This window comes from Schistocerca serialis, chromosome 1, assembly GCF_023864345.2.
Source record: "Schistocerca serialis cubense isolate TAMUIC-IGC-003099 chromosome 1, iqSchSeri2.2, whole genome shotgun sequence".
In the NCBI taxonomy this organism is placed as follows: Eukaryota; Metazoa; Arthropoda; class Insecta; order Orthoptera; family Acrididae; genus Schistocerca; species Schistocerca serialis.
Window position 1 is genome coordinate 928,965,672 of NC_064638.1, and position 26,532 is coordinate 928,992,203.

Genomic DNA, 26,532 nt, shown 5'->3' on the forward strand with positions numbered 1-26,532 from the left:
GGTATATAAACTTGTACTACTGTGGTAGGCGTGGGCTTCGTATCTGTCTTGGACACAATAATGCGATCACTATGCTGTTTGTAGTAGCTTACCTGCACTTCTATTTTCCTATTCAGTATTAAACCTACTCCTGCATTACTCCTATTTGAGTTTGTATTTATAACCCTGTATTCACCTGACCAGAAGTCTTGTTCCTCCTGCCACAGAACTTCACTAATTCCCACTATATCCAACTTTAACCTATCCATTTCCCTTTTTAAACTTTTTAACCTACCTGCCCAATTAAGAGATCTGACATTCCACACTCCGATCCACAGAATGCCAGTTTTCTTTCTCCTGATAACGACATCCTCCTGAGTAGTCCCCGCCCGGAGATCTGAATGGGCGACTATTTTACCTCCGAAATATTTTACCCAAGAGGACGCCATCATCATTTAACCATACAGTAAAGCTGCATGCCCTCAGGAAAAATTAATATTACAATTATTAACAAACTTGGAGTTTCCATTGTTGTAACAGATTTAGATACATTTCTCAACAGAGTATCATGGAAGAACTGTGGTCCCTAGGTTTCTGACCACAAGTTGTCAATATCAATTCCCCTGGCACAAAAAATGTATTTTTATATAAAACTGCAATGAAAGTATCTAGATCAAGTTGCATATGTCTGTGTGTGTCAACACACAGTTTTATGTGTTTTAATATTATGTCATTTACAAACAGCAACCAAGCACTAACAGTGCTGTGAATTTTCATGTCACTTTGGTTCTGTAATCTTCTAAGTATATATATGATATGATCCAAAATCTTTCATTCTGTACAGTTTTCTCCAAATTCTGAACAGCCCACAAAACACTTACCTTGTCATCTACTGTCTCCATCCAGGAGTTCAGTTCTGTTCTGAAAGAGAAAGACCCAACCAAAGGAGATTCCAATTAATAAATGGGATATTGTATAAGAGGAACTATCATCTAACAGGGTGGAAATGGTTTCTCATCGTCCCAGCTCATCTTCAGCCAGCTATCCTGAAGTTTTTCCATGACACGTCAACATCTGGTCACTCGGGATTCTGCTCGTCCATTAGATACTCTTATATGTCAGCCACTGTAAGGAATGCCAGCATGGAAGCATGTGCTGCCGTTACCTCCAGGGCATTTGGTTCCAATTCTATCTATAGCAGCACAATTCCACCAAATTTGAATCAATCTCTTGGCAAAGTTCCCAAGCCAAATGATATGCTGGCTTTGATAGAAAGATCTCTCTTAAAATTGCAATAGTCCATGGTATAACTTCTTTTACAGTCCATGGTATAACTTCTTTTACTCTCACTTGATTCAGCACTGTCTGTGTCTGGAACATAATCAAAGCTACCAGTTCCTACTTATTTTTCAGATTCATTACTCTGGACTGTTGCCCTGAAAATCACTGCACATGTCCTAAATATTCCATAACTAAATGATTAATGGAAAATCTCATATTAAGATGTGAAACAAATACTAACAAAGAGATAGAGGGGCTGGCCAGTACTTACCTCAGCTCAGTACAGCCGATAGATACACAAAAAACTGAACCAAAAATTTACGTTTCTAGCTTTCGGAACAAATGTTCCTTCATCAGGGAGGAGAGAGGGGAAAGAAAGGGAAGAAGGGAAAGTAGATTCAGTTACTCACAACCCAGGTTATGAAGCAACAGGGAAAGGAAAACAGGGAGGGTAGCAAGGATGGAGGCATGGTTGTCAGAGGGAAGCCAAAGATATTCTACTGTAAGTACTGTGCCAGCTTCAAACCAAAGAGGATGCATACAGAAGTAAAGAGGTATATAGTATAAAGATAAACACAGCTATGTAGGATGAAAAAATGTGTGAATGGCTAAAGAGGAAAGGGAAAGAGGAAAAGACTGAAGAGTAAATGGGAGTGAGGTGGTTTAACGTAGGTTCAGTCCAGGGGGATGGCGGGATGAAAGGATGTGTTGGAGTGCAAGTTCCCATCTCCGCAGTTCAGAGGGACTGGTGTTGGGTGGGAGAAGCCAAATGGCCCATACAGTGTAGCAGGTTCCTAGGTCCCTAGAATTATGCTGGAGGGCATGCTCCGCTACTGGGTATTGGACATCTCCTAGGCGGACAGTTCGTCTGTGTCCGTTCATGCTCTCAGCCAGTTTAGTTGTTGTCATACCGATGTAAAAGGCTGTGCAGTGCAGGCATGTCAGTTGATAAATGACATGTGTAGTTTCACATGTGGCCCTGCCTTGAATTGTGTATGTTTTACCAGTAGCGGGGCTGGAGTAGGTGGTTGTGGGGGGATGCATGGGGCAGGTTTTGCAGCGGGGTCGGTTACAGGGGTAGGAACGGCTGGGTAGAGAATTTAGTCTGGGAATATTGTAGGGTTTAACAAGGATGTTATGGAGGTTAGGGGGGTGACGAAAGGCATCTCTGGGTGGTGTGGGGAGAATTTTGTCAAGGGATGATCTCATTTCAGGGGTTGACTTGAGAAAGTCATATCCCTGGCGGAGTAATTTGTTGATGTTTTCGAGGCCAGGATAATATTGGGTGACAAGGGGGATGCTTCTGTGTGGTCTGGGGATAGGAACATTGTTGTTGAACGGGGAGGAATGTATTGCTCGAGAGATCTGTTTGTGGACAAGGTCTGCAGGATAGTTGCGGGAGAGGAAAGCACTGGTTAGGTTATTGGTGTAATTGTTGAGGGATTCGTCACTGGAGCAGATACGTTTGCCACGAATACCTAGGCTGTAGCGAAGGGAGCGTTTGATGTGGAATGGATGGCAGCTATCAAAGTGAAGGTACTGTTGTTTGTTTGTGGGTTTGATATGGACAGAGGTGTGGATGTGAGCTTCAACAAGATGAAGGTCAACATCCACTAAGGTGGCTTGGGTTTTGGAGAAGGACCAGGTGAAATTCAGATTCGAAAAGGAGTTGAGGTTATGGAGGAAATTAAGGAGTGTTTCTTCACCATGAGTCCAGACCACAAAGATGTCATCTATAAACCTATACCAGGCCAGGGGAAGCAGCTGTTGGGTCTTCAGGAAAGCCTCCTCCATGCGGCCCATGAAGAGGTTGGCATAGGACGGAGCCATCCTGGTTCCCATGGCCGTTCCCCTGATTTGTTTGTAGGTCTGGCCTTCAAAAGTGAAGTAATTATGGGTGAGGATGAAGTTGGTAAGTGTGATAAGGAACGAGGTTTTTGGAAGATCTTCGGGTGGGCGTTGGGAGAGGTAGTTTTCAAGGGCAGAGAGACCATGGGTATGTGGGATGTTTGTGTAAAGGGATGTAGCATCTATGGTGACAAGAAAGGTTTCAGGTGGGAGAGGAGTGGGAATGGATTTGATGTGTTCTAGGAAGTGGTTTGTGTCTTTGATGTAGGATGGGAGTCTGCGGGTGATAGGTTGGGGGTGTTGGTCTACCAGAGCTGAGATACGTTCTGTTGGGGCTTTGAAGCCTGCCACAATGGGATGGCCAGGATGGTTCTCTTTGTGGATTTTGCGTAATAGGTAGAAGGTAGGGGTATGTGGCTCAGGTGGAGTGAGTAAGTCTATGGAAGCCGTTGTGAGGCCTTGTGAGGGACGTTGGATTTTTAGGATTTTCTGCAGCTCAGTCTGGATGGAGGGAATGGGATCCTTGGTAACAGCTTTGTAGGTTGAGGTGTCGGAGAGTTGACGCAGTCCTTCTGCCACATACTCGACATGGTCAAGTACGACAGTTTAGCCTTTATCCGCCAGGAGGATGACAATAGAGCGGTCTATTTTCAGCTCCTTAATGGCACGGGATTCAGCTGGGGTGATGTTGGGGGTTGTCGAGATGTTCTTCAAGAAGGACTGGGAAGCAACACTGGATGTGAGGAATTCCTGAAATGTCTGCAAGGGATGGTTTTGGGGGAGGGGAGGAGGATCCCTTTGAGAAGGCGGTCGGAACTGTTCTAGACAGGGTTCAACACTGGGTCTAGTATCTGGGGGCTGTGTTTGGGTAGTGAAGTGATATTTCCAGTTGAGGTTCCGGGTGAATGAGAGGAGACCTATAACCAGGGCAGTGTGGTTGAATTTAGGCGGGGGGCTAAAGGTTAAGCCTTTTGATAGAACAGATATCTCTGGAGGAGAGAGGGATCTGGATGAGAGGTTTAGAACTGAATTGGGACTGGTGATATGTGGCATTTGACTGTGGTTATAGTTGAGATTTGGTCTGTGTGGGGTATGTGCTGGGATGGGGAGATTGAGTAGGGTGGCTAGGCTAGGTTTGTTGGCCTTGAGGGGGGTTTGTTGAAGGTTCTGTTGTGGTTGGTGTTTGTGAGGGATAGGGAGAGGGACCCCACTTCTTAGGTGTTGCACTAGCACTGTGGATAGTATTTTCAGGTGGTGTGTGGCATGACAAAGAACCTTCAACAAACCCCCCTCATAGCCAACAAACCTAGCCTAGCCACCCTACTCAATCTCCCCATCCCAGCTCATACCCCACACAGACCAAATCTCAACTATAACCACAGTCAAATGCCACATATCACCAGTCCCAATTCAGTTCTAAACCTCTCATCCAGATCCCTCTCTCCTCCAGAGACATCTGTTCTATCAAAAGGCTTAACCTTTAGCCCCCACCTAAATTCAACCACACTGCCCTGGTTAAAGATCTCCTCTCATTCACCCAGAACCTCAACTGGAAATATCACTTCACTACCCAAACACAGCCCCCAGATACTAGACCCAGTGTTGAACCCTGTCTAGAACAGTTCCGACCGCCTTCTCAAAGGGATCCTTCTCCCCTCCCCCAAAACCATCCCTTGTAGACATTTCAGGAATTCCTCACATCCAGTGTTGCCTCCCAGTCCTTCTTGAAGAACATCCCGACAACCCCCAACATCACCCCAGCTGAATCCCATGCCATTAAGGAGCTGAAAATAGACCGCTCTATTGTCATCCTCCCGGCGGATAAAGGCTCCACAACTGTCGTACTTGACCGTGTCGAGTATGTGGCAGAAGGACTGCGTCAACTCTCCGACACCTCAACCTACAAAGCTGTTACCCAGGATCCCATTCCCTCCATCCAGACTTAGCTGCAGAAAATCCTAAAAATCCAAGGTCCCTCACAAGGCCTCACAACAGCTTCCATAGACTTACTCACTCTACCTGAGCCACGTACCCCTACCTTCTACCTATTACGCAAAATCCACAAAGAGAACCATCCTGGCCATCCCATTGTGGCAGGCTTCAAAGCCCCAACAGAACATATCTCAGCTCTGGTAGACCAACACCCCCAACCTATCACCCGCAGACTCCCATCCTACATCAAAGACACAAACTACTTTCTAGAACACCTCAAATCCATTCCCACTCCTCTCCCACCTGAAACCTTTCTTGTCACCATAGATGCTACATCCCTTTACACAAACATCCCACATACCCATGGTCTCTCTGCCCTTGAAAACTGCCTCTCCCAACGCCCACCCGAAGATCTTCCAAAAACCTCGTTCCTTATCACACTTACCAACTTCATCCTCACCCATAATTACTTCACTTTTGAAGGCCAGACCTACAAACAAATCAGGGGAACGGCCATGGGAACCAGGATGGCTCCGTCCTATGCCAACCTCTTCATGGGCCGCATGGAGGAGGCTTTCCTGAAGACCCAACAGCTGCTTCCCCTGGCCTGGTATAGGTTTATAGATGACATCTTTGTGGTCTGGACTCATGGTGAAGAAACACTCCTTAATTTCCTCCATAACCTCAACTCCTTTTCGAATCTGAATTTCACCTGGTCCTTCTCCAAAACCCAAGTCACCTTAGTGGATGTTGACCTTCATCTTGTTGAAGCTCACATCCACACCTCTGTCCATATCAAACCCACAAACAAACAACAGTACCTTCACTTTGATAGCTGCCATCCATTCCACATCAAACGCTCCCTTCCCTACAGCCTAGGTATTCGTGGCAAACGTATCTGCTCCAGTGACGGATCCCTCAACAATTACACCAATAACCTAACCAGTGCTTTCCTCTCCCGCAACTATCCTGCAGACCTTGTCCACAAACAGATCTCTCGAGCAATACATTCCTCCCCGTTCAACAACAATGTTCCTATCCCCAGATCACACAGAAGCATCCCCCTTGTCACCCAATATTATCCTGGCCTCGAAAACATCAACAAATTACTCCGCCAGGGATATGACTTTCTCAAGTCAACCCCTGAAATGAAATCATCCCTTGACAAAATTCTCCCCACCCCACCCAGAGATGCCTTTCGTCACCCCCCCTAACCTCCGTAACATCCTTGTTAAACCCTACAATATTCCCAGACTAAATTCTCTACCCAGCCGTTCCTACCCCTGTAACCGACCCCGCTGCAAAACCTGCCCCATTCATCCCCCCACAACCACCTACTCCAGCCCTGCTACTGGTAAAACATACACAATTCAAGGCAGGGCCACATGTGAAACTACACATGTCATTTATCAACTGACATGCCTGCACTGCACAGCCTTTTACATCGGTATGACAACAACTAAACTGGCTGAGCGCATGAACGGACACAGACGAACTGTCTGTCTAGGAGATGTCCAATACCCAGTAGTGGAGCATGCCCTCCAGCATAATTCTAGGGACCTATGAACCTGCTTCACTGTATGTGCCATTTGGCTTCTCCCACCCAACACCAGTCCCTCTGAACTGCGGAGATGGGAACTTGCACTCCAACACATCCTTTCATCCTGCCATCCCCCTGGACTGAACCTACGTTAAACCACCTCAATCCCATTTACTCTTCAGTCTTCTCCTCTTTCCCTTTCCTCTTTACCTATTCACACATCTTTTCATCCTACATAGCTGTGTTTATCTTTATACTATTTACCTCTTTACTTCTGTATGCATCCTCTTTGGTTTGAAGCTGGCACAGTACTTACAGTAGAATATCTTTGGCTTCCCTCTGACAACCATGCCTCCATCCTTGCTACCCTCCCTGTTTTCCTTTCCCTGTTGCTTCATAACCTGGGTTGTGAGTAACTGAATCTACTTTCCCTTCTTCCCTTTCTTTCCCCTCTCTCCTCCCTGATGAAGGAACATTTGTTCCGAAAGCTAGGAATGTAAATTTTTGGTTCTGTTTTTTGTGTATCTATCGGCTGTACTGAGCTGAGGTAAGTAGTGGCCAGCCCCTCTATCTCTTTGTTAGTATTTGTTTCACATCTTAATATGAGATTTTCCATTAATCATTTAGATCACCTATATGGTCCACATCCTTCATTGTTTTGTCCCTTTTGTTAGCTATCACTTACATCTGTCATCTTAACACTCTCTCTTCTTCAGTGTTTTATATATACATGAATAAATATTTTCGTCACCAACTGTGCTAGTTTCATCTTCCTCCTATTATCTTGTTCCGTTTATAGTCCACTTCTCTTTTTTTTATTGATTTATTTATTTAACATTCCATAGTTTTAACGTTCGCTGTTTTCCAGCCAACAATCACTGCCAACAATCTATTCCACACCTACCAGTATCATCCATTTCCGTCGATTTTGTGTTGCTGGCGATATTTTTGTGCCAGTGGCTATCTTTCTCTGCCACAGGAAATTTTTTTTGGGATATTTCTGCGCCACGCGCGATATTTTTTGCGGCACGCGCGACCTCTTTTGCGGCATGCGCGATCCTTTTTTTCGCCACTCGCTATCTCTGTTTTTGAGCAACGTGTGTTCTTTTCCCCTGATCTGGACATACTTGCTTGGTCTGGTCAACTTTTTCCGTATTTTTCTTATTTAGTGGTCTTCCTTTGGTATTGAACATTATCAACACAATTTCTTTCTTTCTCGTCCTTCCCTCCATATTTTATTCCTTCTTATGATTACTATTTTAACTTTAGTTATTTAATTTCCCTACCCACCAGTTACCCACTACGTACCCTAATCCTATACCACATTATTTACATTCATTCCGGAAACATGCATTCACCGTAGCCAAACTGCAATCCCACATACTTTTCCTCCGGTCCTGCTTAACCTTTGGAATTACCCCTAAAGGACTTACCTTAAAAGTTCCCATCTCTGGGTGCAATTCCTCCTTCCACCAGTCTCTCCTGGACTTCCAGAACATTCAATCCTTAGCCCTTACCCAACTTGTCCTGAATCTCTACACTACTTCATGTAACCACCACTCCCAACAGGTCCTATCTCTCTTCAATGTCCTCCACCTCTCAAACCTTTCCTTGGAGAACACACTCAGGAACATCATCCTAGAAGCCAGCTGCAAACTTGAGTTCCATGCCACACACCACCTGAAAAAACTATCCACAGTGCTAGTGCAACACCTAAGAAGTGGGGTCCCTTTCCCTATCCCTCACAAACACCAACCACAACAGAACCTTCAACAAACCCCCCTCATAGCCAACAAACCTAGCCTAGCCACCCTACATACACAATTCAAGGCAGGGCCACATGTGAAACTACACATGTCATTTATCAACTGACATGCCTGCACTGCACAGCCTTTTACATCGGTATGACAACAACTAAACTGGCTGAGCGCATGAACGGACACAGACGAACTGTCCGCCTAGGAGATGTCCAATACCCAGTAGCGGAGCATGCCCTCCAGCATAATTCTAGGGACCTAGGAACCTGCTACACTGTATGTGCCATTTGGCTTCTCCCACCCAACAACAGTCCCTCTGAACTGCGGAGATGGGAACTTGCACTCCAACACATCCTTTCATCCCACCATCCCCCTGGACTGAACCTACGTTAAACCACCTTACTCCCATTTACTCTTCAGTCTTCTCCTCTTTCCCTTTCCTCTTTAGCCATTCACACATATTTTCATCCTACATAGTTGTGTTTATCTTTATACTATATACCTCTTTACTTCTGTATGCATCCTCTTTGGTTTGAAGCTGGCACAGTACTTACAGTAGAATATCTTTGGCTTCCCTCTGACAACCATGCCTCCATCCTTGCTACCCTCCCTGTTTTCCTTTCCCTGTTGCTTCATAACCTGGGTTGTGAGTAACTGAATCTATTTTCCCTTCTTCCCTTTCTTTCCCCTCTCTCCTCCCTGATGAAGGAACATTTGTTCCGAAAGCTAGGAACGTAAATTTTTGGTTCTGTTTTTTGTGTATCTATCGGCTGTACTGAGCTGAGGTAAGTACTGGCCAGCCCCTCTATCTCTTTGTTAGTATATATTCCATAACTACTTTGTCTGGCAACGTAAGGGCCATGAACTGCAGTGCATGCAGTGTAGTACAGGTGTTAGCAGCACATGCTGGTGTGCTATGAGTTGCGGTCTAAATTCAACCACTGCCAATTATTCGTTAGTTAATATTTATCATTTCTGGAAGGTTAAACTGACCCACCTGCAATTATTTATTGGTTAATATTTATCACTTATGGAAGATTTTTGAAATTTCTTAGCTTTGTAATGTGATTTTTGAAATTTCTTACATTTGTAATGTGATTTTTGAAATTTCTTATGTTTGTAATGTAGCGAAATCTTTGGGGGGGGGGGGGGGGGGGGCACTGAAACTCTTGGGAGTAATTTTTTAGGCTAAGATCAGTATCCAATCATCCTACATTGATTGAAATTAAGCTTAATGAAAAGTTCAAACAGGCAGGTACTAGTGACATGAAAATATCACAAGATTTTCATAACAGTACAGTGAAAAATAATGATAGCATGTCACAAGATTCAGATAAAAGCACAGTAAAAAATAATGTTAATATGTTGCAGCAGAATATCAGGGGATCAAAAAACAAAGTACATAAGCTTCTTGTTTGTATAGAAAATTTAGAAACTGAGGGTGGAATAGATGTACTATGCCTGTCTGAACACCATATAGTCACAGGTATGAGAAAGGTAAATGTAGGTAGATATAAGCTTTCAACACATGTAAGTAGAGACACTATGGAGAGAGGAGGAGTTGCCATATATGTTAAAATCAGTCATAGTGTGAAAAATTTGGAAACTAAAAAATTTTGCATAGAGCAACACATAGAAGCATGTGCATGTGAGCTTAAACTAAATAAAGTCACTTCTATGATTGTAGCTGTGTATAGGTACCCATTGGGAAATTTTCAACTATTTTTGAAAAACTTAGATTCTTTGTTGTGCTACCTGTCAGACAAAGAAAAGCAAATTACTGTTTGTGGGGGTTTCAGTGTAGATTTTCTAAAAGAATCAGATAGAAAGCTTGACCCTGAAGTATTACTCAGTTCTTTCAATTTGACGTCAGTTATTGACTTTCCTACTTGGGAGGTAAAGGAAAGCAGCACACTGATAGTGATGTTTTCATAGACCAAGATAAATTCAATCAAATAAAAACTTTTCTTATTAAGAATGGTCTGTCTGGTCCCGATGCACAGCTAGTTACAGTATATGATATAGCTCCATACGGAAATGCAAAACAGTCCTCCAAAATAGTGCATTCCATTAACAATTAAACACATCAAAATTTTAGGGAAATCTTGCAACAGTTAGACTGGGATGAGGTGTACAGGGAACATGATGCTAATTTAAAATTTAACCTATTGCATGATACCCTTGTGAGTATATTTGAAAACAGTTTCCCTAAGAAAACAATGAAATATAATTGTAAGAAACCATGTAAAAAGCCGTGGCTTACTACAGGGAAAAAATATCTTGTAAACAGAAAAGGGAAATGTATATTATAGCTAAGAGGAGTAATGATCCCGAAACAATGAAACATTATAAAAACTACTGCACTGTATTAAGAAAAGTTATTAAAAAGTCCAGAAGTATGTGCATTATGTCTGAGAGTAGCAAATCTGATAATAAAATTAAAGCAATTTGGAATATTGTGAAAAGGGAAACAGGGCAACTGAGAGCACAGGAAGACTGTATTTCTATCAAACACAATGAAATGTTCGTTAACAAGAAGTCAGAAGTAGACAACATTTTTAATAACCATTTTTTAAGTGTTGTAAAGAAAATACGTTCCAGCTATTCATTAGAAAAAGCAAGGCAGTATATGGAAGAGGCAGTACCTATGCAATTTGATAAAATTGAAATTCAACCCATCTCTCCTACTGAAATTAGGAAAATAATAAATTCACTCAAAAGTAAAAGCTCACATGGGATTGATAGCATTTCCAACAGAGCACTAAAAGCTTGTTCTCAACAAATAAGTAGGATTCTCAGCCACATATGTTGTAGCTCACTGAAACAGGGAATTTTTCCAGATAGACTGAAATATGTTAGTGTTAAACCGTTGCATAAAAAGGGGATAGATCTGATGCTAACAACTACTGCCCAATCTTACTTCTGACAGCTTTATCCAAAATTCTTGAAAAAGTAATGTATTCAAGAGTAGCATCACATATTTGTAAAAATGAATTACTAACAAAATGTCAGTTTGGTTTTCAGAAAGGCTGTTCAACAAAAAATGCTATGTATGCTTTCACTGATCAAATATTAAATGCAATGCATAACTGAATGTCACCCATCAGGATATTTTGTGATCTGTCAAAGGCTTTTGATTGTGTGAATCATGAAATGCTTCTAGATAAGCTTCAGTATCGTGGTATGAGTGGAACAGTGCACAAGTGGTTTAATTCATACTTAACTGGAAGAACGCAGAAGGTTGAAATAAACAGTACAGATAGTCTACAAAAACCAGCAGAGTCCTCTAACTGGGGAGGTATCCAGAATGGTGTCCCACAGGGGTCAGTCTAGGGTCCCTTATTGTTCTTAATATATATTAATGATCTGCCACTCTATATTCATGAAGATGCAAAGTTAGTTGTTTTCGCTGGTGATACAAGTATAGTAATTACACCCAAGAAGCAAGAATCAACTGAGGGAATTGCAAATAATGTCTTTCAGAAAATTATTAAATGGTTCTCTGCAAATGGACTCTCACTACATTTTGAGAAAACACAGTTCATACAATTCTGTACAGTAAATGTCATAACACCATTGATAAATATAGACTATGAACGGAAGTTGGTTGCTAAGGTAGAATACTCACAATTTCTGGGTCTGTGCATTGATGAGAAATTGAACTGGAAGAAACACATCGATGATCTGCTGAAATGGTTAGGTTCAGCTACTTATGCTAAAAGGGTGATTGCAAATTTTAGTGATAATATATCAGTAAATTAGCCTACTATGCCTATTTTCATCCATTGCTTCCATATGCCATCATATTTTGGGGCAATTCATCATTAACAGAGAAAGTATTCATTGCACAAAAGTGTGTAATCAGAATAATAACTGGAGCCCACCCAAGATCATCTTGCAGACATTTATTTAAGGAACTCAAGATATTCACAGTACCTTCACAATACATATATTCACTTATGAAATTTGTTATTAATAACCCATCCCAATTCAAAAATAACAACGAAGTGCATAGCTACAACACCAGAAGAAAGGATGATATTCACTATTCTGGATTAAATTTCATTTTGGCACAGAAAGGGGTGAATTATGCTGCCACAAAAATCTTTGGTCATTTGCCAAATAGTAATAAAAGTCTGACAGATAGCCAACCAACATTTAAAAGCTCCTTCTACTCAATAGATGAATTCTTAGATATGAAGTACTGAAAAAAAATAAAAAATATTAAAAAATTAATTAATTATTTTGTGTAAATAAAACTTATGTTAAAGTGACACGTTCCACGTCATTACGAAATGTCATATTCATGATCTATGGAACAAGGATTAATGTATGTACTCTCCATCCAGGAGTTCAGTTCTGTTCTGAAAGAGAAGGACCCAACCAAAGGAGATTCCAATTAATAAACGGAATATTGTATATGAGGAACAACGATATAACGGGGTGGAAATGGGTTTCTCATCATCCCAGCTCATCTACAGCCAGTTATACCAAAGTTTTCCATGACATGTCAACATAAGGTCACCCGGGCTTCTACCCATCCATTAGACACTGCTCAGATGTCAGCCACTGCAAGGAATGCCAGCGATGGAAGCATGTCCCGCAGTTACCTCCAGGCCATTTTCTTCCAATTCCACCTCTAACAGTACAATTCCACCAAATCTGAATCAAGCTGTTGAAGAAGTTCCCAAACTCGACAAATAGGAACCAGTAGATAATAGTCTGCACTAACTACCTCACCCATCATGCTACCACCGAAGCTGTAGTGACTGCTGAAGCTCAAGAATTTGCGAAATTCCGTATATAAAAGACAATTCTGAAGCCCAGAGTACCTCATGTGATGTCCTCTGACAGTGGAAAAGTTTTACAGTTAAGAATGGTACCAGAGTAATTACATGCTGCAGCAGCACCCACATAATGATGACTGCCTGCTACCCACAGATGAATGGCCTCACAGAACACTTCAACAAAACATTGGCACACATGCTCTTGAGGTACAATGATATTGAACAGAGAGATTGGGATACAATACTAACCAGTGTGAACTGGCCATTGTGACACGTGTATGTAACACAGCAAGAAAACCATTACAGGTTTCACACTGTTCTTTGTGCTCCATGGTCATGTAGCCAAAATGACAATGGATACACTGTTCCCATTTCAACCAGACAATACTCAGATTGACAACAGGAGCCCCTCATCATCATAATGGCCAAAGAAAGAAGACAGCTAATTTACATGTGGACAATGGACACCTGGGAGAAGCACTGAGAGCAATATAATGACAAGATCTAACCAGTGTCAAACAGCCTGGAAGACTTGGTATGAATTTCCATGACAGTGTGGAAAGTGGGACTATTGGAAAAGTTACTACAGCATTATTTTGGGCCATATCAATTGTTTCTTGCTTACTGGATGTCACACATGAAGTCAAGTATTCCAATTGTTCATCAAGAAGACAAAAGAACAGAGATACTGTATCTTCCATATGAAGCCCTGCTACAGTCCTGAGGCAAAGACTGACAATAGGGGCTACAGGAAATTGAAGACTCACTTGGTGGGGGAGAGATTGGGGGGGGGGGGGGGGGCTATCTCTGACACTCATCATAGTGAAGAGGATAGTACAATACAACTGTAAAGTAAGAGCTGTCAGACACAAAGGACCAATGAGAACTTTTGAAAAAGCATGTTGCTTTTCTCCAGAAGACAGAGGAATATTGTGATCTGTGCTGCATGCAGTGTGGCACAGCATCAGTTAGCATCACTGGCTGGTATGCTGTGAATTGCCAGTTCAAACCCAATTACCAGAAATTAATTGTTATTTAGTATTTATCGTTTATGGAAAGTTATCAAACTTTCTTGCGTTTGTAACGTTTGTATCTCGTGGAATATTTTATGTCTGTACAAATAGCAGTCCTCTCAGTCCAGGAATTCAGTTCTGTTCTGGCTGTACATTGGTGTTTGTAATAAGCATGCTTTCCAGTGCTAAATGCTGTATTTCATCCATGATCTTGCTTTCAGATTTGAACTTGATCATGGTTATGGTATGACAATAACTGTATCATGGATTACCCACAGCCAAGCAATTCAAGTGTAAAAAGACACAATAATCACTTCGAAAGCTACAGCATACATTGCAACTCCACATCACAGTCACATATAACATAACCGTGTATTTGCTGATCTCTAAGATGATATACATACATAAAGAAACATAAAGCTGCTGTGGTTTCAGGTATACAGGGAGAAATAAAAGCAATAAGCATAGCTACAGTTCTGTAATTCTTGCAGTGCAGTCTCTGCTGAAAGGAAACAAAAGTCACGACATTTAAAAGTATTATGTTTATAAAATTGTTGTTATAAACTGACAAAATTTCAAAATAGCCAGTTTGACTGCTTCTTTGGTTCTACGGATAAAGAGTGCAATCACTTTAGTGAAACATATTTTGTATTGTGTCGAGAGGACAGCAAATGAAAGCAGAATGTAATGTGTCATGACAGTAAAAGAACAGATCCATTTCCTGAAAAACTGGGTTCATTCTCCACTGCACCAATCCTGTTGTGGTTGTGTTGTGGTTCCTGGAAACCTTTCACTGTAAATGCCTGGATTTAATACAGATCTCATTAGTTTGCTACAAACACATCCAGACAGTCCAAAGAAAGCTTCTGTGCTACTGCTAATGAAGTTAGTAGGATTATGATGTGTTCAATAATAATATTTATCAATTTGCTTGCACTCACACCTTTGCTGCTGCCTTCTGTATCCAGTGGGATATAATTATATGTTGTTATAAGTATTATCAGAGCAAATACCCTGCCAAACAACAGAAAAATGTCATTCAACAACACACTTAGTGTTATGTTTACACTGAACTTTCAACTGTCTCCTTTCTCCTAGAAGTGCTAGTCCTGTGGCATAACAGAGGAGTCTCTGTGGAGCTTGTAAGGTAAGTAGGCAAACAAGTAGAAATCAAGTCTGCCCATGAGATTTGTACACATTGTGCTGCCTGCAAAAGATGGGAATCCTGGTTGTAGCACTCTTTCAACATATGATTTGAACATATGATTTCAAACTGTCACGTATGTTCATCATAGCATATATGTAATCTCAAGAGTTGTTTTTGACTGTAGCAGTACTGAAATACAGAGTATGTAGTATAACTTAGCATAATCAGTACAAACTGTAAAGTCTCACTTGAAGCTGCATGAAATGCATTGTTTAGGATGTGGACTGTTGTCTGAATTTAAAGAATTACATTTAAAATATTACAGAGCTGATCAATCCAAGTGACACTTAATATTGAGTTTATTAAGAGTGCTATTACTATTTTGTCATAGACTCATGATAGCATCAAGGCTTACAAGTTCACTACTGAAGCTGGGATGAAAGTATTGGAGGGAACATAAGAAGTTAATAATGTCTTAACATGTATGTGACAACTTTAAATTCATGGATGTAGCTGAAATTCAAATCAGATTCCTGCCATCCATGGGCAGCACACCACCAATTTTTCCTTCTGAGCACAGCTCACAGACTGTCTCAAAGCCTTACTTTCCTGTCCCATCCTTATTCAGCAGATACACTCCCACCAGATTGTCAGATTAGCACCTGTGAGAGAAATAATGTAGAGGAAACTTGGACCTACAGACAGCAATTAGGGTTTTTGCTGGCAATGATTTCTTCTTTTTCTATGCAGGGTACATGCCGTGTTGGAAAGCTGTACACTGCACCAGGATTTGAACCTGCATCCATATCTTTCTTGGGCAGTCTGCTACCATGTATGCTATGCAAGGGCATCTAATGGATCAACTTAAAGCTTTAATTAGCCTTAGGCTATCCTCAACTCAATCTCAGCAAAAGTTCTGGGGCTAAAGATAGCCAAACTTGCCACTCTCTTGGAAATGCTAGTCTTACAGCACCATAGGAAAGCCTCTGCAGAGTACAGAAGGAAAGAGAAAAGCATGTAATATGCTGAAAGTCAATGTTATTTTTGTGATGCAACAGTTATAAGGGTTTTCTCTGTTTTATTTATTTTTTCAAATTAATAAAATAAATTATTTATTTCATTTGGTATTTACATCCTGGTGTCAGCCTTTTAACTTACCACCACTGACATTATTTTCATGTCAAGTGTTTTAAATGTGTCTAGCATTAAGCAAATGCAATGAAAGTGTGAAGAGTTTAATATTGCTTCTGCCATGAACTGCACAATGAGGAAAAAGTTAATAGCAGAACAAAACCTGTGACGGCTGGGTGTACCCAGATAGCTCAGTGTTTGAGTCTCATGGCATACAATTTTAATGCACCAGGAAGATTCAACTGTACAGTGGCTTTAGGAGTAGAAATGTAGAAGTTGATGACAGTGAGAGACAAGAAAGAGGGTTGTACACAATTTTAGCACAGGGCACACTTTTCTATAATCGCCCACAAAAGCTGCTAAGCTTAATGTCTTTGTTTTAAGGAAGGGACATCAGAAAGATGCCTCATGTTCTCATGTCATGAACTGAAATATTTTGGAATTAAACAGTAGTATTATAATTAATGTGCAATATGCTGCTTTCCATAATCTTACATCCCATCTAAAAACATCATGTTGTGAAGAGGAGAACCACAACAACCCTCATTAAAGAAATTTTCACATACCTTCCATTTCAACACGTCCTTCATTAGATAGGTTCCCACCAGCCAGACGAATTTTGTGATCAACTATTATTGAGGAACAGTTCCTTTCATCTGATCCATCACCACAGTCATTTTTCCCATCACAAACCTACAAAAATATGGAAAATCTATGAAATGGTATTTAAGTGACATCACAAGAGAAAGAACTGGCACTTAAGTGCACACACACACACACACACACACACACACACACACACACACACACACACACACACACACACACACACACAATGGTGTGATGGGAAAGAGGTGGGGGAGGGAAGGGTAAATGGCAGGGAGACGCAAGGGTTGACAGAGTGTAGTACAACAAAAGACGGGCACAGGCATACAGAACTTGAGAAAACTCATTCTATTGCTAGTATGATCAATAGAATGTTATAGATGGAGATATTGGGGAGGGGGGATAGGTTATTGGGGTGAGGAGCTAAGTAGAAAATGAGTGGGTGACTGCGAAGATCCTATTAAAAAGTACTACATGCCCTTCAATGCTTGCTCAATACCTTAGGTCCATCACTGAATCTTTCTCATAACCTCCACCAACTGACCCCCCACCCCCCTCCACTCACAGTTTGCTGCACCAAAACGTTGTAATTCTTCCCAAAATTTTGCTACTTTAACCACCCTGGACACCCTAGTGTAAATAAATAAATCTGATGTGACTGCATAAACTTTTTCTGTGTATTAACTGATGATATTCTTTTCAGGACTGCAGCCAGATCACATAGTTATCTAGAAACAATGTTCAAGTGGTCTATCTGGCTGCCTTCAGGTGAGAACAGTGCTTCTTAATCTCAATGGAACTTGTTCCTACCTCAATCAGCAGCCATTTCACATGTCATGGAACACCAACAGTGTACGTGCCAGATTTTGTTGCTGCTGGCCTCTGATGCAAGCACGGTGCATCATCCCTGTGGTGAAAACTAGTAGAACTATATCCATGTACATGGATTAATAAATTCTACTGCCTGAGTCAAATACCACTGTTTATTTATACCAGATATACAGGATTCCTCATTTTTTACCCTTAAAAGTAGCTCTTGTCTCTCTTTGAATAGTCTGCCAGTCTAATTTTGATTGATTCCTTTAAGACACATACCAATAGAAAGACAAAGGGGCTACTATCCATTTTTCATCACATATCATCCTATGTCCCTTGATTACACAGTGCTCCACCACTGCAGGATTTCTCAGGTTGTAGTAACTGTGTGTGATAATGGTGCACAACACATATGTCCTGAATTGCGTGAATTTCTGCCAAATACACATTTTCCCACAATGGCAAGGGATTTTGTAAAAACTGGACTTCCTCTCCTATGAATTGTCTTTAACCAAACCAAGGAGTGCTGTTATGCTATATCTCTTTCAAGTCCTTCCAGTCTTTGAAGATGCACCCCCAGTAAATGATTGCATAGCAACCAATACACACATTTACTGGTTCCGGTGACAGTCCAAACTTTAAAGCATGACAAATCTGTTTTTCAGTGTAGTCGTTCTCCTTGAACATGAGCTTAATGTGTTCTAGCTTCTGTGTGGTTTCAAAATGGGAGATCTCATAAGCCCTCATTGCTAATGTCCTCAGGATCCCCGTGCATGACCAGGCTGTACTTGACTGTTTTCTACGAATACTGTGTCCCAAGTCCCAACATCCTTTCTGTACACCCATTCGTTCAGAGATGGAAGCTTTCAGTACTCTTTGACCTTTTTTGTAAACTTGGTGCTGGGATGAAGGCGATTAAAATGATCCAGGAAATGGTTTTAAGTGTCTAGTCCGTATGACATTTTATCTATTTGTTGTTGATGTTGTGGTCTTCAGTCCAGAGACTGGTTTGATGCAGCTCTCCATGCTACTCTATGCTGTGCAAGCTTCTTCATCTCCCTGTACCTACTGCAACCTACATCCTTCTGAATCTGCTTAGTGTATTCATCTATTGGTCTCCCTCTAGGATTTTTGCCCTCCACACTGCCCTCCAATGCTAAATTTGTGATGCCTTGATGCCTCAGAACATGTCCTACCAATCGGTCCCTTCTTCTTGTCAAGTTGTGCCACAAACTCCTCTTCTCTCCAATTCTATTCAATACCTCCTCATTAGTTAAGTGATCTACCCATCTAATCTTCAGCATTCTTCTGTAGCACCACATTTCGAAAGCTTCTATTCTCTTCTTGTCTAAACTATTTATCATCCACGTTTCACTTCCATACATGGCTAAACTCCATACAAATACTTTCAGAAACGACTTGCTGACACTTAAATCTATACTTGATGTTAACAAATTTCTCTTCTTCACAATCACTTTCCTTGCCATTGCCAGTCTACAATTTATATCCTCTCTACTTCAACCATCATCAGTTATTTTGCTCCCCAAATAGCAAAACTCATTTACTACTTTAAGCGTCTCATTTCCTAATCTAATTCCCTCAGTACCACTCGATTTAATTAGACTACATTCCATTATCCTCGTTTTGCTTTTGTTGATGTTCATCTTATATCCTCCTTTCAAGAGACTGTCCATTCCGTTCAGCTGCTCTTCCAAGCCCTTTGCTGTCTCTGACAGAATTACAATGTCATCAGCAAACCTTAAGTTTTTATTTCTTCTCCATAGATTTTAATTGCTACTCTGAATTTTTCTTTTGTTTCCTTTACTGCTTGCTCAATATACAGATTTAATAACATCGGGGAGAGGCTACAACCCTGTCTCACTCCCTTCCCAACCACTGCTTCCCTTTCATGCTCGTCAACTCTTATAACTGCCATCTGGTTTCTGTACAAATTGTAAATAGCCTTTCGCTCCCTGTATTTTACAGCTGCCACCTTCAGAATTTTAAAGAGAGTATTCCAATCAACATTGTCAAAAGATTTCTCTAAGTCTACAAATGCTAGAAATATAGGCTTGCCTTTCCTTAATCTATTCTCTTAGATAAGTCATAGGGTCAGCATTGCCTCATGTGTTCCAACATTTCTACTGAATTCAAACTGATCTTTGCCGAGGTCGGCTTCTACCAATTTTTCCATTCATCTGCAAAGAATTCGTGTTAGTATTTTTCAGCCGTGGCTTATTAAACTGATAGTTCGGTAATTTTCACATCTGTCAGCACCTGCTTTCTTTGGGATTGGAATTATTATATTCTTCTTGAAGTCTGAGGGTATTTCACCTGTCTCACACATCTTGCTCACCAGATGGTATCTATTTATAAAGATTAATTTTTTTGTGAGAACATTTTTCTCAGCAGTCTGTGTCTATGTTACAAAATAGGTTATATTTTTAGTTTATTATTAATTTATACCGGGTATGCTGTGTACATATTTCCATGCTGTAGTTCTCAAATACTCCTTGAATCCCTTAATTACTTTTTCATTTATTACCCTCATGATTTTCAGCTATTATGTATATTATGCACCATTGTATTAAACTTCAGCATCATTATCTGAGATACCATCAACTATCGGGCTTACACAATGACTTTACAGTCTTAATGTACCTATAAACATAATAGATGGTCCAATCACATTAATGTGACCACCACCTTTGTTCAACATCAAAGTATAGTAACCACTCACAGGTGGCAGCACTAGAATTGGAGAGTATATAAAGTGTGTCAGGGGGACACAGAAAACAGTGCAGAAGTCATCATGTAGAAACAGCAATTTACTTGACTTCAAAATGGCATGATCATTGGGTTTCAGGCGAAGGGTGCAAGCACTTTCAAAATGGCTAAGTGGGTAAACTGTTCACATGATGTTGTGGTTGTAGATACAAGGAGCAAGATGGCGCCGAATGAAAAGTGTAACGACACGTCTGTCTCTACAAAAAAGGAAAAAATCAGCGGTTCTACATGTAAGCAATGCAGAAAACGTGTGATAAAAGGAATCTTATGCGTAAAGTGCAATTTTTGGCTTCATGAGAAGTGCGCAAAAGTGAACCTGAAATTCATTAGTGACGAAGTTCCGTGGACATGCACCGACTGTTTGCAGTGGGAAACATCAGAACTTGTAAGTACCATAAAGTCAAAAGAAGAAATAATTAAAGTGTTACAAAGTGATATCGGAACTCTCAAAAAAGAGATTCAGTCTCTGAAAGAAGAAAACGCAAAGCTAAAAAGTGAATCGGCAAGCTGCGTATGTGGAAACCCGTTACAGAACAAAACAAACAAATGTGAGGACTCTTTTGTGCAAACTCCGTTCGCGAGCAAAAAACAAAACCTTGAAAACTTACATGTGCATATTCCCGCAAAAACAATGGCAGAAAGCGAAACATGTGGAAATTCAATAAACTCGCGCGTCCAAACTCCGTTATTGGGAAGTAAACAAACCTGTGTAAACTCGCATATGCAAATCCCAGTGAAAACAGTGGCGGAAAACGATTCGTGCGGTAAATCTGTAAGCAAATATAAGTGGAAAACTGTGACGTATAAGAAAAAAGATAAATGTGAAAGAAATCCAGCAAAACAGATCGACAAAAGTGATTTCTTTGTTATCGGCGATTCCATGTTAAAAAATGTAGTGGTTCCGAATTGTAAAGTCGATGTTCGCCCTGGAATCCGACCACAGCAGATTGTGAAACATTTCAACAACATTAGGAACACGGAAAAATCCAACCAAAACAACAATGATTCCAACACAAATTTTAAAGGCGTGATAATTCACGTAGGGACAAACTCTATTAGAAGCAGCAGACAAGAAGAAATCATAAATGATATTCGTAATGTAATTCGGTCAGCCAAAGGTTTGTTTACAAGCTCCAGAATTGTTATCAACGGAATTCTACAAAGAAGATCGGTGAGTAACGCGTATACAAACAAAATAAACACCGGCATTAGGGAACAGTGCGACGAACTTGGTGTTGTGTTTGTTGACCCAAATAAATTTCTCGACGACAAATGTCTGGGTAGGGATGGCCTGCACCTAAACAGACTAGGTGCAATGACTTTCAGTAAAATGCTCCTGGATTTATGTAAAATTATAAAAAATAAGGGAAACTAATACGGTCTGCAGGGGGTGACTATCCAAGAATAACATATGCAAACAAAAAACGTGAGTGTAATCGTAATAAGGAAGCAGTTGAACCAAAACAGAACGACATTAAAACGAAAAAAAGTGGTAATGCAAATAGCGGTGGAAAAAATTACTTAACAGTTGTTCACCAAAATATATGTTCCCTAGCAAATAAGACCCAACAGCTAGAAGTGGAGCTGGAGTCTACAGAGTGCTCAGTTGTTTGTCTCACTGAGCATTGGTGCAATGAGGCTGAAATTAATCAGTTAGTCTTGCAGTCTTATAATTTAGCGTGTGCATACTGTAGGACTTCTATGAAGTGTGGAGGGTGTTGTATTTATGTAAAACAAAATTATCAGTATAAGACCAGAAGCGATTTATGTGTAATCAGTGAAGAGCAACATTTTGAACTGGCAGCAGTTGAAATCAGGGACCAATACAGGTGTAGGAATTTGATTATCTTATGTATATACAGATCTCCTAGTGGAGACTTCAATATCTTTTTCTCCAAACTTAATCATGTTCTTGACAAGATATCCACTCCAAAGAACCACATTCTCATATGTGGAGACCTAAATGTGGATAAACTGAATCCTGATTCTACATGGGACTCATTACAAAGTCTTGCTCAAAGTTTCAATTTAGTTCCAATGGTTAACAGTGCAACCAGAATAACAAAATACTCAAAGACAGCTGTTGACCAGGTATTAACAGATTTAGGCAAAGAAAACTGTGAGGTGGTGGTAGCAGAGCTAGGATTATCTGATCACTCAGCTCAAATCATTAATATAAAAGTGACTCCAGAAGAAACAAAGAAAATGCATATTTACAGACGAATTTTTTCTAAAAAAAATAGACATGAGTTTGCCAAACAGATAGCAGGACAAACATGGGACTCAGTATACTCAGAGGTAGATGCAAATGAAAAATTCAAAAATTTCATGACATTGTTTAAATTAAATTTTGAAGAAACATTTCCTAAAGTATTATGTCCATTACCAAAAGCAGGAAAAAGCAAGTGGGTCACAAAAGGAATCAAAAAATCATCTGAAACACTAAAGTACCTGAGCTCCATTAAACACTGCCAAACTAATCCTGCTTTCTCACTATTTTATAAAAGATATAGGAAAACATATAAGAAAATATTGTTTGCAGCAAAGAGAGCTCATAACTCCAAAATAGTGCTCTCTGCTGAAAACAAAAATAAGGCAGTATGGAAGATTGTGAAGCAGGAAACTGGTACCAGGAAAATGAATCTGTCAAACTTGAAAATCAAAGAGGAAGGGACTTTAATAAAAGACCCAATATATTTGGCAAACTATATAAATGATTATTTTAGTAGCATAGGAATAAAATTACAGGAAAATTTTCTAACAGCCCCTCAGGTCAAAAAGCCAAATAATGGTGTATCACACTCAATGGTGTTATTCCCTACAACACAGGAAGAAGTCTATAAAGCAGTCAGCAAACTGAAAAACAAAAACTCAGCTGGTCTGGATGAAGTCCCCATTTTTATAATTAAGGACTGTATCAAGAGCCTACTTCCACTTTTAGTTGATATTATAAATCAATCTTTCAAGCAGGGCTACTTTCCAGACTATTTAAAATATGCGAAATTACTACCTCTCTTCAAAAAAGGTGATGCAGGAATAATTGAAAATTATAGGCCAATTTCTCTACTATCATGCTTTGCAAAAATATTAGAAACTATTATGAAAGATAGGCTAATCAATTATTTAAATAAATACAACTTACTGTCTGTTGACCAGTTTGGATTTCGATCAGGGAAAAGCACAGAATCAGCAACAGCACACCTCACAAAACACATTCTAGAAGCATTAGATAAAGGGAACTACACAACAGGTATATTTCTTGATCTAACTAAAGCGTTTGATACAGTAGATCACAACATATTGTTAAATAAGTTAGATGAACTTGGAATTAGGGGACTTGTGAAAAAGTGGTTCCAGTCATATCTAAAAAATAGAAGACAGATAACTGAAATCTCACATATTTCAAGTTGCTCAAACTATATTGTAAAGTATACTTCAGACCCAAATTATGTAAATATAGGTGTCCCACAGGGTAGTGTCCTTGGCCCAGTACTATTCCTCATTTACATAAACGACTTCCCACAGAGCATCAAGCATGGACAAACAATATTGTTTGCAGATGACTCAAATGTTCTAATCAGTGACAAATCACCAGATGCACTAAAAGAAAAAGCCGAACAAACACTAAACAGTGTACGTGAGTGGGCATCCAATAATAAACTAACACTAAATCTTAAAAAAACAAATGCTGTTAACTTCTATGTCTGCAAAAAACCACACTTTAACAACTTTAAGTTAAACAATGAAACTATAGAATGTGTAGACTACACAAAATTTCTTGGTATGCATGTTGACAGTCAGTTAAAGTGGGAAGAACATATTAAAATACTTAGTAACAGAATCGCTACAGCATGCTATGCTCTGAGAATTCTGACTGCAGTTTGTGATACTACATGTGTCAGATCTGTATATTTTTCTTATATCCACTCTGTTATTACCTATGGAATAATATTTTGGGGAGTCAACAGTAAAAATATTCAAATAGTTTTCAAATTACGAAAAAGAGCAATTCGTATAATAACCAAGAGTGGCAGTAGGGCTCACTGCCTTGAACATTTCCAAAAGCTGGAAATCCTAACTGTCCCCTGTGAATACATTTTTCAAAGTGTTATGTATGTAAAAAAAAATATTGACTGCTATATGAAAAATTCATTAGTACACAGCTATGAAACTAGAAACCAATTCAATCTGCATCTAGAGAGGAAAAATAAAGTTAAAACTCAGCAGAGCTTGTTGTACAATGCTGTTAAATTATATAATAAATTACCCCAAAAAATAAGAGATATTGACACAATCGGACAGTTCAAAACAAAACTAAAATTTTTTTTATTAAATAAAAGTTATTACGCAGTAACGGACTATCTGAATTAAAACATGTAGTGTAATTAAAGTAGCCTGCATTGTAATACATGAGGAAATAATTATGATATGTAATCAAAAATTGTACAGTACTATAAGAAAATTACAAATTACATAAGGATATAAAACTAATTTAAGATACCTCAAAAATGTGTGTAAATACTAATTTTATGTGTATAATTGTAGGTATATTGTATTGTATATGTTTTTGCTGACGAAATCCACACAATGTAAATTGTTACATGGATTAATAAAGAAATCAATCAATCAATCAATCAATCAATACATGCATGGTAAAATGACACCATTCAAAACTAATGTCAAAGTCACTGTGGTGCACCAAGAGCTGAAGATGACAGGAGTGAACGATGGCTGTGAAGATATTTATGGGTAAACAGATGTGCAACTGTTGAGCTATTGAAGACCTAGATGAACCAAGGGGCTACCAATTGTGTCTCCTCTTAATGGCAGTTCAATGAACATCACTGCTTATTGGCCTCAGCAGCAAGCACCTGTTTCTTGCACCCTTGCTGACTGCTCTTCATTGTCAATGAAAGCTGGAATTTGCTGACCAATACTGCAAAGGATGTCCACTGAGCAGTGACAGCTGACCTTTTCAGATGAATCATGTTTTATGTTCCATCAGACACATGGCCGTTGGTGTGTACAGCATGAAAAATATGAAATCAAATAGCCTGGATGTATGATGGTCTGGGGAATGTTTTGTGGCATTTTCTGGGTGATCTCATCATTGTGGAAGGGACATTGGATCAACACAAGTATGCACCCATTCTAGGGGGCCATGTACAACTCCACATGCAGTTTGTTCCTCCTCTGCACAATGCCATCTACCAGCAGGACAACACAATGTGTCACACAGCCTGCAGTGTACGTGCATAGTTCAAAGAGCACCAGGATGAGGTTACCATACCACACAGGTCACTGAACTCCCCAGATTTAAACCCAACCAAGAATGTGTGGAACCACTTCGATTGGGTTGTTTGTGCCACGGATCCTTAATGAAGAAACCTACTGTAGCTGGCCAAAGCATTGGAGTCAGTGGGGCTCCACATCCCTGTAAGCATCTTTCAGAACCTCACTAATTTTCTCCCTGCACATCCCATAGTGGCCATTGCTGCAGAAGATGATCATTCTGAATTTTAAATGGTGGTTACATTAATGTGACTAGACAGTGAAAATACCAGTGGTGTTGGTTCTCACTGACAATGACTCAAGTAGCTCTAGAACACATGTGCTCAAAAAATTTAAAATAAATACTTCAGTTAACTTTATCTTATTCTGTTTAGAAGTTAAAAAATTTAACAATGCATCAAAGTGTTTCACGAATAACTACAAACTATCAGCTTGAGGCAAGTGTATTGTGATCATTGCTGTTCACTTTCTAAGAGTTTTTAATCCTGTAGCACAAGCTTCAAAATTCTTGTCATTGTAATACATAGGACTGTCTTGGCTCCTCCTTAGTATAAGATTCAGATTTCAGTAATTTACAATTCATTGAACTGTCATTCTCCTCTCCTCTCATCTCATC

The 26,532-nt window shown here is 39.9% G+C and overlaps 1 protein-coding gene across 2 annotated transcripts in view; it reads right to left on the reverse strand.

Moving 5' to 3' along the window:
- LOC126412402 (serine protease svh-1-like) overlaps positions 1 to 26,532 on the reverse strand; it is a 467,630-nt gene that overhangs the window by 166,809 nt on the left and 274,289 nt on the right. For both annotated transcript variants that reach the window (XM_050081990.1, XM_050082000.1), the window contains one exon: positions 16,982 to 17,108. In XM_050081990.1, coding sequence (XP_049937947.1) covers positions 16,982 to 17,108 — 127 coding nt within the window. The remainder of the gene's footprint in view (positions 1 to 16,981; positions 17,109 to 26,532) is intronic.